This window comes from Schistocerca cancellata, chromosome 4, assembly GCF_023864275.1.
Source record: "Schistocerca cancellata isolate TAMUIC-IGC-003103 chromosome 4, iqSchCanc2.1, whole genome shotgun sequence".
Classification (NCBI taxonomy): domain Eukaryota; kingdom Metazoa; phylum Arthropoda; class Insecta; order Orthoptera; family Acrididae; genus Schistocerca; species Schistocerca cancellata.
This window is the reverse complement of record NC_064629.1, coordinates 510,772,112-510,791,130: the sequence shown is the minus strand read 5'-3', so window position 1 is coordinate 510,791,130 and position 19,019 is coordinate 510,772,112. Positions and strand designations below refer to the sequence as shown.

Below are 19,019 nucleotides of genomic sequence, written 5' to 3'. Positions count from 1 at the left end.
ATTTTAAGAATCAAACATTTCATAAATCAACAATTTTGAAGAAAGATAGCTTTTGAATTACAGTTTTCAGTTGATAGAATTTCTTAAGAAAAACAAGAGTGATATCTTTCAAATAAGGTATATCAATCCTAAAACAATTATTAGCATTGTCAAATTTTGGAGTATGTAGGGTTTTATTGAATAGTAAATTTGGAATATTACTGCGAGTAAAATAATTTTATGTGAACTATCTACACAATTTATCAGCAGACTGTAAATTATATACTGAGTAATAGTTTTCAAAAATACAGTTTATGTAAGATTTGAGAAATTCATTGTATTCAAGGTCTGCATTCCACATACGTAGTAAAAAACAGAAAAGAAAAAATCAATTATTTAAAGAGGAGAAGTGTAGCAAAGCTTCACACGTGTAATTCTAAGTATCTACAGCCATAAAACTTCGTCTGGCATGGTGGTGATAGATTATATACACACATCATCCTTGTGAATCAGTCTTATCTAATAACTAAAATGGAATCAAAATCCCTATGTTAGCTCCTGAGAGTAACCTTCAAATACAGACAGAAAAACATGATGGGATGCTTTAATTTAGTAACATGTATAGATAAGATGGGGAATGCAGTTTAGAAGGTTCAGTGGACTTGTTTCATCAATGTATGGTGAGATAAACTGCTTATAGTACTCAACTATAATATTATTTGCATCTCAGGATATTCATTACATAAAGAATAAATATTAGTTTCCCTTAGAGATCCATACAGGGTATATCTAATGTCAACACTGATTTTTTTCTCTGCCAGTCGGAATGAGTTGAGAGGCCTAGGAGCGAGATTGGTGTTGGAAGAGTCGCTTGAGACCCTGTTCTGTTGCCTTGAAGCCACTGAAGTGTTTCTGTCTCTGATTTGAAAGTGTGTTCGTTGTTTGAGACTAAAGATGCAAAAAACCATTGATCACGGCTGCATCATCAAATTTTACACTCAGCTGAACAGTTCTGATGGAAACTTCATATATAATTTGTGAGTCTTGAGAGTGTGTGGAATCTAGTGGTAAAAAAATTCAAATATTGATGATTTGATGATGTAAACAAACAACACACAGGAGTTAATATGTCAAATTGAGCCAATTAATAGATGTGTGTGTGTGTGTGTGTGTGTGTGTGTGTGTGTGTGTGTGTGTGTGTGTGTGTGTGTGTGAGAGAGAGAGAGAGAGAGAGAGAGAGAGAGAGAGAGAGGATTTGTCATGGGACTGCTAGGACATTTGGAGTCCAATCAAGATCTTTCAGATGAAGCACAAAGCTCTGAGTGGCATGAAAATAAATTTGTTTGATCAATAAAGGCCTGGATGAGCAAGTCAAGAAATATCAGTATTCATTGTTTTCTTTTTTGCAAAACATGGGGTCCCACAAGTTAGTCGGCCATCCTCGACAAACTGTGAAATATACATTTTATGCAGATGTGGTTGGGGAAATTACTGATGCTTGGATGTACTATGACTAGAGTGCATCCAGGCACCCATCACTGATTGTAAGAAAGGCCCCATAATATTAGCAGCCATAGCCCTGTTCCAGTATTTTACTACGGACAGTACTCCAATGTGCTGAAGAAATTAATTAGGCTTGAGCATCAGAGAATAGACAAACTTTATGGTCAAATGTGGAAGAAGTAGAAGGACAGAAAGTGGGTACGTAACATATTACATTTCTTCTATGAAAGAATGAAACTATTGTTGAACTATCAGATTTGTGCAAAATAGTTAATGACCATTTCCTGTCAAGAGTAAGCTGAACCAAAATTTTATTTGTACATACACATATGAAGAACTTTCAGAAGCTGATATTATGAGACATGTTGCCACACAAAGCAGCAGGGAACCAAGAGGAAAATGAGTCTATTATTAAAACACAAAGCAGTAAACAGATGACACGGGTATGATGAAATAAGAAGTATGATTGAGACACATTAAATAACTGGTCTCACTGCACATTTCTTAGGCTTATACCTACTTTGTAGTGTGGTTTTATTTAAAGTTACATGATAAAGATTATTTTCATATGAGTTTCCTGGGCAACCCTTGGCACTTTCTAGCAGCAGACAGCAAAAAAAAACTATTTTATTACATGGCTCAGGGCTGTGTGGATGCTTAGGGTGCATAGCTCTTTATCTACTGTTGCCAGACAATGCCACAGGCTGCGCAGAAAAATCGTTTGTAGAAATGCTGTGTATGAAATTAATTTAAATAAATCCACCTGATAATACTGATGATGTATAATCCTTAGAAAAGGGTAGTGGGAAGGTCAACAAATGTTTCTGGTTACAATTACTTTGTGTGTGTCTATTTGTATTACTGTGTGGTGTGCAGCTTGCAGTGTGGCATAGCAGTCAGTGTCACTGGCTGGCATGCTGTGGGCCACCTATTAAAACCTGACCACCAATTATTATTTATTACTTGCTGTTTATTTTTCAGAAAGGTTCTCAAAATTTATTGCATTTGTATGTTCTGGAATATTCAATGTACATATAAATAGTGGCTCTCTCAAGGAGTGCAGTTTTGTTCCTTTGTGGCTGTACGTTGATGTTCATAATCATACTTTGTGTTAAGTATTGCACTTCATTGAAGATCCTGCTTTTGGATTTAGACTTGATTCTACTTGTGACGTGACATTGCTTGGTAGAGATGCTGAGTACTTCAAAACATCATCACTATGGCTCCAATTACACAACATAAAAGCAGTTGCCTGTACTAATAGGAGCTGAAGTTCAAACAGTACATTGTTCTCATAGTCCTTATATTCAGGAGACCAATGGATTTCAAAATGCCCGTAAGTCAGCTACACATCAAGCATCCATCAGTGTTTTCCAGAGATTCAGGATAGGATCCACTCAAATGGCCAAAATGGTTCAAACGAGCCACCAAATACAACAGAATGATGACATGATGTCTTTAGCAAATGTGTACTTCTACTTGGATGGCACAACCCAGCAGTGGTTTGAGATCAATGACAAGCAGCTCAGTAGCTGAGATAAATACCAGGTCAAACTGATGAAAATATTTGGCGACAATTGGCAGCAAGTGAAGAACAGGGCCAACATCATGGGGGGAACAACACAGTACAATACAGAAAGTTTTGGCCCTTTGCCACATTGCGAATCCAAATATGACAGAAGCCATGAAATCTTGCACTTGATGAAAGTAGTTGAAGAAGACATGTACCATGTTCTTCTGTAAAGGGTATTACAACAGTGGAAGAATTGCTCCAAAGGTGCCAACACATCAAGGAAATGCAACAGAAGAGAGTTGGATGAAAAAAGCATGACAGACTCAAGAGTGTGGTAGTTGTGGAAGACCACCATGACCTAACTATACTCTACACTGGGTTGTAAGACAACCAGCAAGCCAGAACTGCTCAACTGAGTAAGCAAAAGATAGCAGCTCGGAATGTCGAACCTATATGTCAGGAGGGTGTAGATAATGTTAAAGTAGAGGTGTATCGGTGTTCAGCACAAATCTCTATCACCAGTCGAACATGCCAGGGAGAATGGACCAGACTTGCTGCACGACTGTCACGCAACAATCCAGTGCCCGACCAACATGGGTACAACCAACTCCTCACCAAGCATAACACACCACAGAAGAGCAGGCATTTGAAGGACAGAGGATAACTCTCTGGTCTGTTTCCACTGTGGACCCCTGGACACTTACGCTGCTGCAGAGGAAGGCTGTTTGATGACTATTTCGCCACCAGATGTTGACTATCACAACAGATACATTAATGACAGCAAACAGCTGTAGTTGACCTTCGGGTGAAGCCCATCATTGTGCCTTATAGGAGGTTGCTCCTTAACACTCTGTAGCCATTCCCCATTGGTCTACAGAGGTACCACTCACTCACTCAGATGCCAAATTGAGGAAAACTATGTGAGGTGGCTGTCTGTAGAGGTGAGGCAGCCACAGATGAAAATTGCTGTATGGACAACAGTTGCCAAGATGTCAGGATATCTCATTGGCATCATCATTAATGGACGGAGTGTTGTGTGCTAATCAAATCGCACTTCCTTTTCTGTAATGTCAAATTGGTGCTAGTCAGCTGGGGATTGTCTTTCTGTAATGTTGAATGCTCATCATCACTAGCTGAAGAATACTGTGTACTGTGATACAAAACCATTTATGCTGAAAGTCACAGATGGAAATTATGTCCAGCCAACAGGAGCATGTATTGCAAGAATAACTATCAATTACAGAACACAGCCCTTTTAATTGGTTGTTTTATCAGAATATGGTATAGTGTTATTCTCGAATGAGATTTGTTGCAGGCATCTCAACCAGTCATAGACTGTGAAAGATCAGAGTTCCAGAGTGACCAAGCTATTTCAATAATTACACAAAACAGATTTCTCTGGACTGTTGTTTGCCATTGAAGACATTCTCTTGCCATCATCAACTAGACAAGTTAGTTATCAATCTAGATGCTCTAAACTGCAAAGCTTTTGTCATTTGTGAGAAGCTCTCAGGCTCACAAAGGAAATTAGCATGCTAGTGGTGATCATAAGCACTGTAGGTGGTCAAGGACAACTTTGGATCTCTAGTTGTCATGAGCAGCTACAACTCATCAAAAGTTAAGTCTGTAGGGACAGCTGAACCAGTCTAGTAAGTGCAGCTTAATGTCATCTACAACGAATGTTGCTCTGTTACCACCACAGACAAGAGGGGAGGAGGATCTGGCCTGATTGAAGGATAACATGGGAGAGAGTAAACCAGTCTGCACTAATTTTTGGGTGCTTTCAAATCTGGAGTGGAGAGAAGACAGACCAAGCGGTCCACAATAAAATGCTGTATCAACACTAGGGATCATCTACTGTAGTGCAGTTTCATCAGCTTGATGTATCATGTAATAAGATCACCCCTGTATCTGTTGTATGCCTATGTGTTGTGTCAAAATTACCAAAGTATCTGTGGAATTTTGCTTTGATAAGCACTTTTAGTGCAGGTCTAGTTTGAAAATGAATGGCTACATTCAAAACTAATCACCAGTATAAATTATAAGCAGTTGTGAGAGAAATTTAAATAAAGAATTGCCAAATTTAAGTTGCTGACCCTTCCTCAACAAAATCTGGGAACTACATCTTACATTTGTAATGGAGTATTCAATGTTTAAATAGTTGTAAATTGTGCCCAGGAGTCTAATTATGTTCTGGCTGAATGTTATGTTCATAATAAATGTGCTGCCATTGCTAAGTGTTATACTTAATTGATGACCTGCCTTTGGATTTGGACTAGATTCTGGTTATGATATGACAATGTACAAAAGTTCCAGTTAGGACTAATGTATAATTTTCATACTTCAAGTAGGATTGTGAAGGTAAGTGCACCATTGCTTTGTGTTGTGATGACACTTATGCAATAGGTCTTTTAGGCATAGTTAGTTTAGACAGAAATAAAAATACTTTCACCATAGCTTGGCAAACTTCTTGGATTATGTTAGATTTCTCTGAAGTAGATACCTTTAAATGGAACTTGAAACATTAGTGTTTGGCCCTGGTAGCAAAAATTCTAAATTTCATAGCTAGTCTAGTTGCCACTTGTATAGCTTCTCTTTATTTTGTGTTTTCCTTCAGTGTCAGTAGTATAATGTAGTAGAGGTAGAAGATGTTGGATAGCAGTAATTCATGGTTTAGTCTTGGAAAAGACATGATGAAACACACCACTACAAATTCTCAGAGCTGTGTAAAATACAGGGTCAGAGTGACTGATGATGTAGAACCTGCAAATGATGAGGCCTTTACCCTGCTGCACACAGGGCATCAAAGTTTCCTTACGTCCTTTGAAAAATATATTTGTAAGAAAATAAGAAAGCTTAGTAGGACATGTCTCTCTTGGAAATGCTCATCCATAAGTACATTTTTTACTTCTTTATTTGCAAATTGAACCAAAAACCCAACATCCAGTGTTGAGTATTTTTTCATTATCCTCCAACTAATCCTTGTATGTTGCAGATCCTTATACTGCAGAAACTGCTCCTCTCTAAGCTTCACAAATTTCAACTTCCAGTGCATCCAGTTTAGCCAGTAAATTGAATTCATCAGAGCTACAACAAAATATGTCCAAGTTTCAGACTGTTTTTCCTGAGGCTTCAGTCTGTGAGCTATACATGCGACGAAACGTGTGTTTTCATAATATAAACTGAAGACCTTTACAAGCATGTTGAACTGAAGATTAACTTTTTTCTTCATGTGAAGTTTTCCCATATTTATAATTCATCATTATGATTACACGTTTCGCAAAATAAGTAAAATATGTGTACTTACATAGTTCACTCTAAATGTTAAGAATCTCACTACTGTGAACCTTATAACAAATGCCTGGTGTTTTCTTTGTTTTTTGATCTCTTTTATTTCTGCAGTTGCAGATATACTATTTGTATCGCTTAAGTAGCGTCTTTTGCAACTGTAATGTAAGTCCTCAGCCTGCCTCTAGAGGGCATGTTTATGCTGCAGTCTCACTGGTGCATATCCCAGCATGCTTGACTGGGTATGATAAACTTATTGCCTACTGAGCAGCCACATAGGTGTGATTAACCTATAGCTGCAGCTTGATCACTATAGTAGGGCACATGTGCATATGCATGTGTTGAGAAAGGAACATGCTTCTGCATGTGTGTTTCTACCTGTGTGTGGGGCAAGCACAGACACAAGGTGTGCAGGTGTACGTGTAACTGAGGAATAATCTCCAGTGTCAATGACACTACAACCCTGAAGTTTGCTTACTTTGCCTATTGTCTCATGGTATTACAGGGACAAATGTCCATATAGAGAGAGTATTCGTACTCTGTAAAAGAACGACACACTTAAGAATTGTGGTGTCAGTTTGTGAACTTTGTGCAAGCTGTTGGGTGTCTTGGAATTCTAATTCCGTTGTACCTGTACATACCTCATGAAATACGTGGTTAATAATATGCACTAATTCAGAAGGGACTGGGACATTCACTTGTATAATCATTGTGTAGTTTTGTGTGCACTATTCTGCAGGTCCAGTTTTGTTTAGGCTTCTAGCAGAAATGAAAAATAAGGGTCATAAACCTCATATTTTCCAGTATAATTAAAAATTACTTCTTGGGTATACTCAGAGTGGCCAAAATAAATCTGACCCAAAAACTGTTTTCAGCATTTGTTGACAAGTTTACTGCAAGCAGCAGAGAGACAATTAGAAAACTGTTATGAGTTCAGTCAGATGCAAATGGGAATTAAAAGATCACAGTATCAGAAAATTATTAAAAAAAAAAGTGTGCATTTTATCCTTACAAATTTTCTGTTGCGCAGGAGTTAAAGCTTTCAGATAAACTTGCATGTATTCATTTCTACTAGTGGCTTCTAAATGAAATGGTATCAGTATATTTGGATCCTCAATTTGTCAATACCTGAGAAGGGGTGTGGTGCAGCTTTTCCGGGTGCATTAACTCAAAAGGTACATCATTATGCATCAGTATATTCTCATCTGTACTTTGAACGAGCTATTGAGTGGAATAAAATGGATTGATGGGAATGATATCAATGAAGATGCAAGGACATGAAGTAACATTAATACAACCATTTCAATAGGTGCCACACCATACTAATCTTGAGAGTTGCGCAGAGACTTGTTCCAAGACTGAGTATCTCACATGGTTCCACACAGTTTTAGGAAAATTAAATAAAAAAATTAACATAATAACAATCATAGGATGAGAACAACTTACCTTCTGTAATGATGAATTGAGGCAAGGATAAAGATGATGTCTTGGTTAGGGGTTAATACATTACACTGGTAAGTATAGCGCCAGCTACTCTTATAGACAGAAAATGATAGAGTGAGATTAAAGACATACTCAAAAAAGTAAGAGATGTGAAGGATGGAAAGAATAATCAGTGAAGAAATAGAGCAAAAGGATGGGAAAGAGAAAAAATTTAAGACTAAAAAGAAAGTAAATATAAGTAATTAAATTCTAAAGTAAGGTGGTTTAGGAAAATTAAATAAAAAAATAAATGTAATAACAAATCATAGGATGAGAGGTTGGTGAGACGAGAGTGTTGGAGTAAGTTCCAATCGCTGAAGTTCAGGGAAACTAGTGGTGTGAGGAAAATCCAAATGGCACAAGTGGTGTAACAGGCTCTCGGCCTTATTGGCACCACCTCTGCAAATCCTTGCAAACCATGTGGCACTACCAGACTATTATGCTTACCAATAGCTGCTATCCCAGCAATTGTTCCCAATGTAAAACCTACCCCATACACCCACCCACCACCAAAGGTAGAACATCATGAGAGACCACTAGTGTTGCTTATCAAGTGTGTTCACTGTATGGCTTTTTATTTTAGAATGGCCACCACTGAACTGGCTGAATGCATTAATGAATGCAGAATAACTACCTTTCTTGCAAACCTCCTGTACCCAGTTGCTGAGCATGTTCTCCAGTATGATGAAAGAGATCTACATTACAAGGGCCATTTGCATAAAAACTTACACTTCACCATACCATCTGATCCTACCAGTCCCTGCACTTAACCTCTGTTAACATTCACTGTCTCATGTGGTAAAATTCATTTAATTGTGTTTCTTCATACCCTGAACTTAGGATTTGATTGACCTGCCTCCCCCCAACCCAGCTTTCTCCAACTATTCCCCTTTCCTTGCTAAAGAAGTAACATTTAGTTCTGAAAGATAGGATTACTGTTATGTACTTACTATTTGTTGGTAGTTAGGTATTTTCTCTCTTGTAGGTAAACACCAGCCAGCCATTCTGTCTGTAATTGTAACAAACGTTAAAAACAGTTGTCGTGTTTCAGGCTCCAGGAACTTCTTTCAGAAGTACCAGTTGCTGAGTTCTTTCCAAGCTGTGTACCATATGAATGGATATTGCAAAATGTCACACAAGATGAACTTCCCAATCCACAGTTGCCACATCATATACTCTCAGCTATTAATAGCCTTCTTCATTGTAAGTATTATTGTTAAAATATGCACGTGTAATATCCTTTCTAAGGAACACCCAAATTATTTACGTACTTATTTATTCTTCTAGGGCCTTCGGGATTCACAAGTGATGCTTTGTCTGATGTAAGGAACTATTTCTGTAATTGGACTGAGCCTCTGACGACATTTGCAATGTATGAAATTATCACACAAGCATATTTGTTTGTGGAATCAATGAATCATTCTTTACAATATCAATGTCAAGATACTGGAGACAACTTAAAAGTTCAGCCAGTGCACAAAATTTCGGCAACAGGAAGCCCTGCAAGAGAATTACAAAAAATGTCTAATAAAATTTCTGATGCCAAGTTTCAGCAAATTATAAGCTCAAAGAAACTACTAAATACCGTGCTACCACCAAACCTGTGTTTTGAAACTGCATTTACATCAGACAGCCCTGTTACGAGAATTGTTCCTCAAAGGACAATGGATACAATACATTTTTCTCTTAAGGGAGTAAAGTCGTGCAATATTGATTCAGCTGTTTCACAGAAGACTGAGAATTTCCAAAGGTTATACAACCCATCGAACACATTGACAGTTAGTTCACTGAGAGTTCCTGAAACAGTAACTGTTAACTTAAAAAGAAATGCTAGTGCTCCTAATTTGTTGGAAGTCACTCAGAACATGTGTACGAAACCACTTGCAAAACATTCGAAAAGCATGAGAGAGACACACAAAGCAACTGCAGTTAGCACACAAAGATTAATTACAAGACCAAAACCTGGGAAATGTGGCTGGTACAGAAATAGAAAACTTTCCAAAGAACCGAACATTAACCACCTTCGAAGCAAATCTGGTGGCTACTTCAATCCAGCTTTGTCACAATCAGTAGATGATGTGGAGGGACAAGATCTCGGATCCATTCAGTTGGATTATGAAGCTGCCCTTGAAACTCTGAGCAAGCTTATGGATTGCAGTCGTGATCCAGGATCTAACAACACTGCAAATAAAGTAAGTGTATTCTGTAGATAGTGTTACTAAAACCTAAACTAAGAAACTTTGATTCTTGGTAGTTTTGTAGATAATGATCTATGAGGAAAGGACTATTTTTGATGAAATAATGTTTTCCTACTAATACTATTTGGGTCAGCACAATTAATGAATGTGAAGTATTTCCTGCAGAGAATAAATTTCTGCAAAAATAAATAAAAAACTTCAAACTGGATTAGAAATCCTCCATTATCCCACCAATGACCCTCAAAAGTTATTGAAACTTGCTGAAAACATATCTTACTGGTTGCTGCACACTTTAAAAGCACTTATGGATATACTTGCACCATAAATATTGTTCCTAAATTTTGTGTTCAGTTAATGTATGTTGCTGTTCTTTTTCAATTTGTCACCTAAACTTAAACTTGTACAGCACTATGTATTTGTATTGTGGTGACTTGCCATACCTCTGAAAGAAAAAAACAGTTAAAGTAAAATATGACTCACAGTTTTGTGGCCTTGTAATAATATATGTTATTTGGCTGTATAGAAAATATTTTGAAATGTTGATTAAAATAATTAGTTGATTTGTAAGGATATCATGGGGAGAACGTTGAATGTCGGACAACTTGCAATAAAATCGCCCATTATGATTAAAGTAAGAAGAAAAGCTTTTACCCTTTTATAAACATCAACTATTCAAGTGGTGTAAACTGAACATTCCTCAAGTCATGGAACTGTAGGGCTCACCTGTTTTAGGAGCTAATGTTTAGTTCAGTATGAGTAAGCACAGTACAATTTCTCATCTATAAGAGTTAGTATAATTTGTAGTGGAGTGAGTGAGTTGAAGTTGGTGTGTTAGTCTGAGATGTTTAACAATTAAAAGATGATCATCCATGACCAGATACAATCAGACAATTGTCTCTGCCCTATATCCTATTGGAGTAAATGGCTGAGCACAACTCAACAAGCGGTAGAGTTTGCAAACAATTACAGGGTGCAAAATATCAACAAACATGTCAAAGCAGCGTGCAAGTATGTGAAATGCTAACCACCTCTTAACAATCAAAAATGTTTTTCTGTGATGGCTTGCTTTGAAAAGTACTGGAAATTACAGAGACTATGTATGGAAGTAAAAATTTTCATCTGATGATGAACTGACAGCACAATATGGTACATTACAGTAGAGGTAAGTTCTGTTTTGCTTTGTTTTTTGACATGTCGGTTTTAGTCTGTGCTAGTTGGTCATGGTCCCATTTATACGTTTTGTAATTAACTGTATGTTTGAGATGCTGTGATCTGCAGCAAATATCCAACTTTTTACGTTATAAAACATCTTAAGCACTAAACGGTAGGCCCAATTTTTGCTGCACATAAACAATGAACATTCGTGTAGTGTGAAACCTGTTAAGTGATTTAATTCTGTTTTTAAGTGTGTAATCTGTCTTGCAGTGTGTGATAAATGTGGATGTTGCCGTAGGATAGTCAAAGAGGGAGTCATATGTGTAGACTGTGGGATGGAATTCCACTGGAATGATAGTAGGGGAGAACTGAATGGGGAACTCAATGAGACTCTCCCATGGAACTGTAGGCTCTGCAAAAAAGACAAGAGAATCGCTGAACAGGAGGTAAAGATTTGTGCCCTTCAGGCTGAATTAGATCACACGAAATTGGAACTAGATAGACTGAAGGGGGAAAAGGCAGTGGGAACGGTAAAGGTAATAAGCAATGGGCGAAAGGGGAACAGCTCATCAACTTCTACATTTGCACTATCAATTGTTACGCCTTCTGCACCACTTGTTAGCAGCAGACACAGTAGCTGTGCCAAAGACTGAGATGGTGTGGAGTTTTACAATTATTTATTGAACTTTCTTATACAATTTCTCCATCGTCGTCGCTGCCCAGCCTTGTGGATCCCTCCGCCTGGCTGCTGCTGTGTAGATTCTCCGACAAAGCGGGCCGCTGATCGCACTCAGGAGCCTCAGGGCACCAGTGCTCCACTGAAGCCACGATGCCCTGTGGTTGAGATGAACTCGGAGCTGCGTTGCCGTGAGGTCAGCTGCCGACGCCTGCTGCACTGGCGGCTGGTAAGCCGTCAGTCGCGATGTCCGCAAGGTCCCGTCATGGACGGACCACGCACCGTGGGGCCAGGTTGCCATGAAGTCAGAGCGTCAGTCCCCGGCGGCCCCTGTGACCAAGACCACACTGTGGCCGGTCCTGCTGGAAGTTCTTGCTGTAGTTAGTCAGCCATGGTGCTGACCGAACTCGGGCCAACCTTCAGCGCTGAAGTTGACATCTGGCGGCAAATGGATGACTCCTGCGAGCTGGGACAGACTTCCGGAATAGTCACCTACGAAGATTGAACATTCGGACACGGACCACGTCTGTCCTCAGATCTGAACTGCTTCCTAATGGCTTCTGTCTGTTGCTGCCTGTACTCCGCTATTTCTATCCTGCAGGAGGACGTTTTTTACCCTCAGTGGTAGCTTTTTGGTATTACTCCCGCAGTATATTGCAGCATAACTTAGCTTGCTGGCCTCACTTCCCCTTACTCAGCACTCTCCAGGCTTCACTCAGTCTGTGCGCATCCTTGCGTCAGTCTGTAGGTAGACTGCTGCTGTCAGCAAGGCTATCTATGCCTGCCTACTTCGCAACACCTTGGTCTCCGGCGTGCCTCTGTTTTGCCATTCTCCACTGCATGAAGCAACACTTACTACATGTGGCCGCAACACTGCCTCCTCCTAAAAATTAAATTAGTCCCCGAATTTACCTTATACGTTAACTCTAGTTCTATTCTATATTCTACTTCTTCCCTATATACATCCAGGTTACCCTGACTCATGCCCTACTGGTAATCCATTCCACAGGAATCTCATGGAGCGGTCTTGCAGTAACATGCTGAATCCTCCGTTTTAATAAGACATATACCACACTGATAAATACAATCAACACAGTAAAAGTACTGGTTGAAATACCAATGGTCACTATGCTATGTTTCCACCTGGTATCGTACTCCTCCACATGCCTTAACAATTGCTGCATTGAAATTTGACCTTTCTCCGAATCTACTAGTTTATCTATCGTTTGCAATAGTGTAGCATCCAAGGTGTTGTTAATATACGTCAAATTTTCTCCTGGAACGATGCTGAATGATGCATCTGGCCAGTACAACATCAGATGAGTATCTGTAACCTTGGTGACTCCCGTGACTGTCACTGGTAAGCTGAAACGATCCCCTACTATTTCACAATTTGTCCCATTGATTAGCAAACCACTGTCCCGTAATTCCATCTCCGTGGTTGCTGTCCAATTCCCATTGTCATAACACTTGGCTGATATCCTCTCCATAGCGAATACTGAATACAACCAATGCCTCCCAACTCGCTGAAAATGTGGCGTAGGCTTCACTATTATTCTCTGACACTCTGAGGCTTCTGTTTCTGCCCTAAATAACTGGATGTCACACAACCCCTTGCCCATGAAAACAACCCGTGATGTACAAATGGAAACTGACTCCATTAGACACCTACTCAACTCTAAACTCGACATAGTAGCATGAGTATACCCCTCCTTAGAAATTAATAAAACCTCCTGTGTCCTGAACTGTACGCCCTTCCGCATGCGCTCCCGTCTGACCACATAAGGATGCACTGTGTAACAGTGATACTGTCTCCCCACACTAGTTACTGGAAATCTAGTCTTTATATACATCTTAACTAGATCCATTGTTACCTTAATCCTAGACATATGATAAAAAAAAGTGACATATTCGCTTCAATTATCGGCACTACGTGCTCTACCCCCTCTGGAAACTCTCCCTCTGCCTGCTTCAGACTCCGTCTGAATTTTTCTGGTGACATCAACGTCACACTCACCTGCCCGTGCAATGCGTGATGTACTGCCTCTTGCAATTCATCCATCCTCACTTGTGCATAACCAATGCCGTTAACCAGTTCCCGCAGCAATTTAGCCATTTCCAGCTTCCTTTCCACTATATCCAATTGCGTTTGTACCTGTTCCAGATCCGTATTCAATAATTTATGTGTTTGTTCTATATATGCTCATAACCCTGTAGCCACCCCACGCACCACGCGTGTCACATTCAACAACTCTGTACCTAATCCCCGTATCTCTGTTGTGTGTGTATATCCACTAACTTCCCTATGCTTTCCCCCCTGTCACGAATAACTGTTAAAGAATTGTTCAAACCCCCAATATCGTCTCTATCTGCTGTTCCAAAAATTGTTTTCAGCAACTTCCCACCTGCATTCAACCAACCCCTCTTTACTCTCTTTCTCCTCCTCGGAATCATGCTCACGACTTGGCGCAGTTGTTTCCTTACATGACCTATCCAAAGCCTCATACTCTTCTTGCACGTCCCGTAATATTCCGTTCTTAGATGCAGCCGTTTCCACACTCGATACCACCTCCTGTAGCTGCCACATCTCGTTCTTTACCTGCAGGATGTTGAATGCCGGCTGAAGCTTCCACTCGTGACTCGTGAGGACCGCATCCGGTTGTTTCCCGAACAACACCCCACTTCGCAACGGCATATCCTGTACCTGGCCAGCTTGTGTCAGCTGCCAGAGGACTATGCCCCATATTATCCACTTGTACCCCATCCTGCGTCACCTACAGAACGGAGAGAGAAGGAAAAAACTCCCATCACTACCCCTTAATACCAGTCAAATAACCCTAGTCCGTGCACGAAAATAATACACACGTGATAATTACTGCTAACTACACATCCCTCGAACGCAACTTATACTTAATACCCGGTTTACTGTCTGCTTCTGCTTGATCCGAGATTAAGGACTGAGGTATCCCATACTTGAGTAACCAATTATTAACTAAAGCTTGTGCCACCGTACTTGCTTTCTGATCTGGTAATGCGACCATGACTAAATACCTAGAAAAGTGGTCAATCACTGTTAACGCATACTTATTCCCTGCTGCACTCCTATTACATGGGCCTAATACATCAATTCAGATTTGTGGGAAAGGTCTGTCTGCCTCTGGCAGTCTTTGAAGCTGAATCTTTTGATGGCTCAAGTCCACACGCTGTGCACATGGCGCACAATTTCTGACATACTCGTCCATGTCTTGACGTCATGTCATCCACGAAAACTTATCTGCCTATCCGTAGCTCTTCTCCCGCCATGTCCTGAAAGAAAATGGTCATGCGCCTGTTGCAAAACTTCAGATCTTAACACTGCTTGTACGACGACGCACGGGATCATTTTGTCGACCTGCAAAGTAACCCGTCCTGTACTAGGAACTGCAGTTGCTTTCTGAACAATTGGCAATCACTATCCACGGCTTGTGCCCTTTTCCACTCATCTTCAGTCATTCCTGTTACTTGTAATACTGCCACTTTCCTGCTCAATGCGTCGTCATTGGCATGTTTCACACCTGGCTTGCGTATTACCTCATAATCGAACTCACTGAGTTTCAGCGCCCATCTCACTAGCCTACGCACTGGGTCTTTCAGACCTAATAACTATTTCAGAGCTGAATAATCCATCACAACCTTAAACCTTCTACCATACAGATAACATCGAAAGTACGAAATCCCGTATATTACTGCTAACAATTCCTTCTCCGTTGTGGAGTAATTTTGTTCCGCCTTGTTAAGTTGACGAGACGTGAACGCAATTGGATGTTCTTTGCCATCACAAAGAGTGCAGACGTGCTGACGGTTTGCTTTACATCATAGTCTAGCCTCGAACTATCGATGTCCTCTTCATCCATTAACTCTACTGTTGCTATTACTAATCCCTTTGGCAGATAGACATCATCCCGCCCAAAGTTATCTAAACTCACTGGGACCATAAACTGCCCATTTATGTCCATTACCTGTGATACACGCCTACAAATAAAGCAATGCTTTCCATCTAAAACCTGTGGCACATCAACATCCACTGGTACCCAGATCAACTTCCCTGTACCTGTTCGTACTTTGTGACATGAAATCACCTTTAATGCACTTATACGCAGTTTAGTTGGTATCACCTTAGCTATCAGTGCACCTTGCGACTCTGAAACATTTGCAACAGCTGTACCCATTGAGAACAAGTTCCCATCAAGTTCCAGCATATGTTGCGAAAGGTCAATTTTGGCGTGATGTTTAATCAGAAAGTCCAACCCAAGTATCGCTGAAAATCCCTGTCCCACAGTTGACAACACCTCCATTTGCTCCCGGAACCACACATTTCCTATCTTAAACTTGAGCTGTGCTGTCCCTAGTGCATCTAATTTTTTATCACCTACTGCGCGCAATCTGTATCTCGGAGCTACCAATCCTTTCTTGCGCACGAGGTCCACACTGACTGCTGATACATGCGCTCCAGTATCAACTAAAACTCTTTGCCACTTCTCTTTTATCCAAGCCATCAAACTACAATCCGCCTCTTCGTGCACTCTCTGAGTACCTCTATTTTCTGGGAATGCCTCCCGACGGCAGGAACACTCCCTTTTTCGTTTAACAGTTTTTTACCTGCTGTATCATTAACCCGTTTCTTGGCTTTACACTGCTGTGCCTTATGCCCTATTTTCTGACAATTGAAACACTGCGATTCCCGACATTGTCCTTTAAAATGACCTTGCTTCCCACAACGGTAACACTCTTTGAAAGACGAAAAAATTGCGACTTCTAGTGGCGCTATCCACTTCCTGCAAATGTGTAGCTAAATGCAGTGCTGCTGCTAAGTCACTTGGATTTTCCATCTGTATCCGGCGTGAAAAATCGGGCGAGACCCCTCGCAAAAATGCGTCTAAAGCTCTATTTTCAAAGGTTTTTGCAGAGAGGATTGGTTATTATAGTATGTGGAGCAGGAATTAGCCTGGCTAAGAACAGTAATTACAATGTTAGGGGTGACCTGGATAAAACAGGAGTAACAGCTAAACACACAAATGTTTCATAGGGGTCCTGCAGCCCCATGACCAGCCCTGGTTTGATACTGCTATCAGCTGTGTTAACTCTGAGTTGAGCAGGTTACTGCTGACTGAAATGAATTCTTATATGACTGCAGTGCCCGTTGCTACAATTGGGAGATTGGGTTATACTAGGGATGGCCTACACCTGAATAGGAGAGGGAAAGATAGGTTGGCTGAACTACTTTCATGATATGTACAGGGGCCGCCATCACACAGTGCAAGATCCCTGTGGTTACTGGTGTCAGAGGGGCACCTATTTTAGGTTAGAATCAAGTTTCAGGTACCCTGTTTTGAAAGAAGTCACTATAACAGAAGAGTCCCAGAAGAATGCACAGAAAAGTAAGGTTAGCTTATTCCACCAAAATATCAGAGGATTGAGTAATAAGGTAGAAGATCTTCTTCCCTGCTTGCAAAATTTAGAGGAAAAGATAAACATCCTGTGTCTGTCTGAGCACCACATAACCACAGGATTAGATAAGTTACACATAAAAGATTAGTCTGCCAGCTTACTCATGCAGAACTAATATGGGAAAAGGAGGAGTTGTTGCATATATTAAGACAGAACACAAGTTGAAAAGCATTGACCCAAGTAGATTTTGCATAGAAGTGTGTGCTGGTGAATTACTGCTGAAAAATAGTTCGCTTTTAATTGTAACAGTTTATAGATCTCCACTGGGAAATTTTGAATTATTTATGAGGAACCTGGATTCCTTACTGTGCTGTCTGTCAGACATCAGCAAGCAGTTAATAGTCTGTGGTGACTTCACTGTAGATTTTCTAAAGGATTCTGATAGGAAAAATGATCTGGAAACCTTATTTGGATCATACAATTTGCTCTCAGTAGTTAACTTTCCAACACGGGTTGGATAAAGACAGTAGGTCCCTAATTGATAGTGTTTTCTTTGATGAGGCACAAAGCAAGAAAATAACTGTTTACCCAGTAACAAATGCTTTCTCTGATCATGATGCACAGTTAGTCAGGATAAATGACATAGTGCCTTACAGTGTGGATACACCTCAGTGGAAGTCAGTCAGAATCATTAATGACTTTAGGGCAAATGTTTTTAAGAGTAGTTTACAAGAAAGAACCTGGGATGAAATTTATAAGAACCAATTGCTGATATAATATTCAATCCATTCCATGACATATATCAGTATTTGAAAATAGCTTTCCACATAAGCTAATCAGAAGGGACATTAAACAGCCATGTAAAAAACCATGGATCAATAAGGGGATTAAAATATCTTGAGAAAGGAAAAAGGAAATGTATCTCTTGGCAAGAACAAGTCAAGACTCTGCAGTAGTTGTGCATTACAAAAACTACTCAAAATTACTGAGAAAGGTTATTAAAAAATCAAGAAACATGCACGTAATGTCAGAAATCAGTACGTCGGACAACAGAGTAATTCTAACATGGAATATAGTGAGGCAAGAGACAAGACAACCAACCACAGAAGAGGATAACATTACTATTGAATCGAGTGGAAGGTTTGTAAATGACAAATCACAGGTAGTTAATGTATTCAATAATCATTTCTTAAACATAGTAGAAAGCATAGGGACCAACAGGTCAAGAGAAAGATCACAGCAATATGTTGAAGTAACTCTCATAAAATGACATCATATGAATGTACCAACAACTTCTACATCTGAAATTAAGATGGTTATACATTCTCTCAAGATAAAAGCACTTCTGGTTTTGATGGTGTTTCCAATAGAGTATGAAACATTTGTTCACATATAATAAGTCTGGTATTGTCTGAAATATTTAATGCATCACCAACTCATGGCATTTTCCCAGAGAGTAAAATATCCCATTGTTAAACCACTCTTTAAGACAGGTGATAAGAGGGACATCAGTAACTACTGACCTGTTTCACTGTTGACATCATTTTCCAAAATTTTTGAGAAGGTGATTTATTCTAGAATAGTATCTCACCTTGGCAACAATAATATCCTCAGCAAATCACAGTTTGGGTTTCAGAACGGTTGCTCTACTGAGAATGCCATTTGCATGTTTGCACATCATATATTACCAGCATTAAATAATAAAATAGTGCTGGTAGGTATTTTCTGTGACCTATCCAAAGCATTTGATTGTGTGAATCATAGTATACTCCTAGATAAATTGAATTTTTATGGGACT

At 39.7% G+C, this 19,019-nt stretch overlaps 1 protein-coding gene across 1 annotated transcript in view; it reads left to right on the top strand.

Moving 5' to 3' along the window:
- Positions 1-19,019, top strand: part of LOC126183758 (DEP domain-containing protein 1A-like) — a 134,127-nt gene that overhangs the window by 92,109 nt on the left and 22,999 nt on the right. The window contains exons 4-5 of the mRNA XM_049925985.1: positions 8,817-8,968; positions 9,053-9,957. Of these exons, the coding sequence (XP_049781942.1) occupies positions 8,817-8,968; positions 9,053-9,957 (1,057 nt within the window). The remainder of the gene's footprint in view (positions 1-8,816; positions 8,969-9,052; positions 9,958-19,019) is intronic.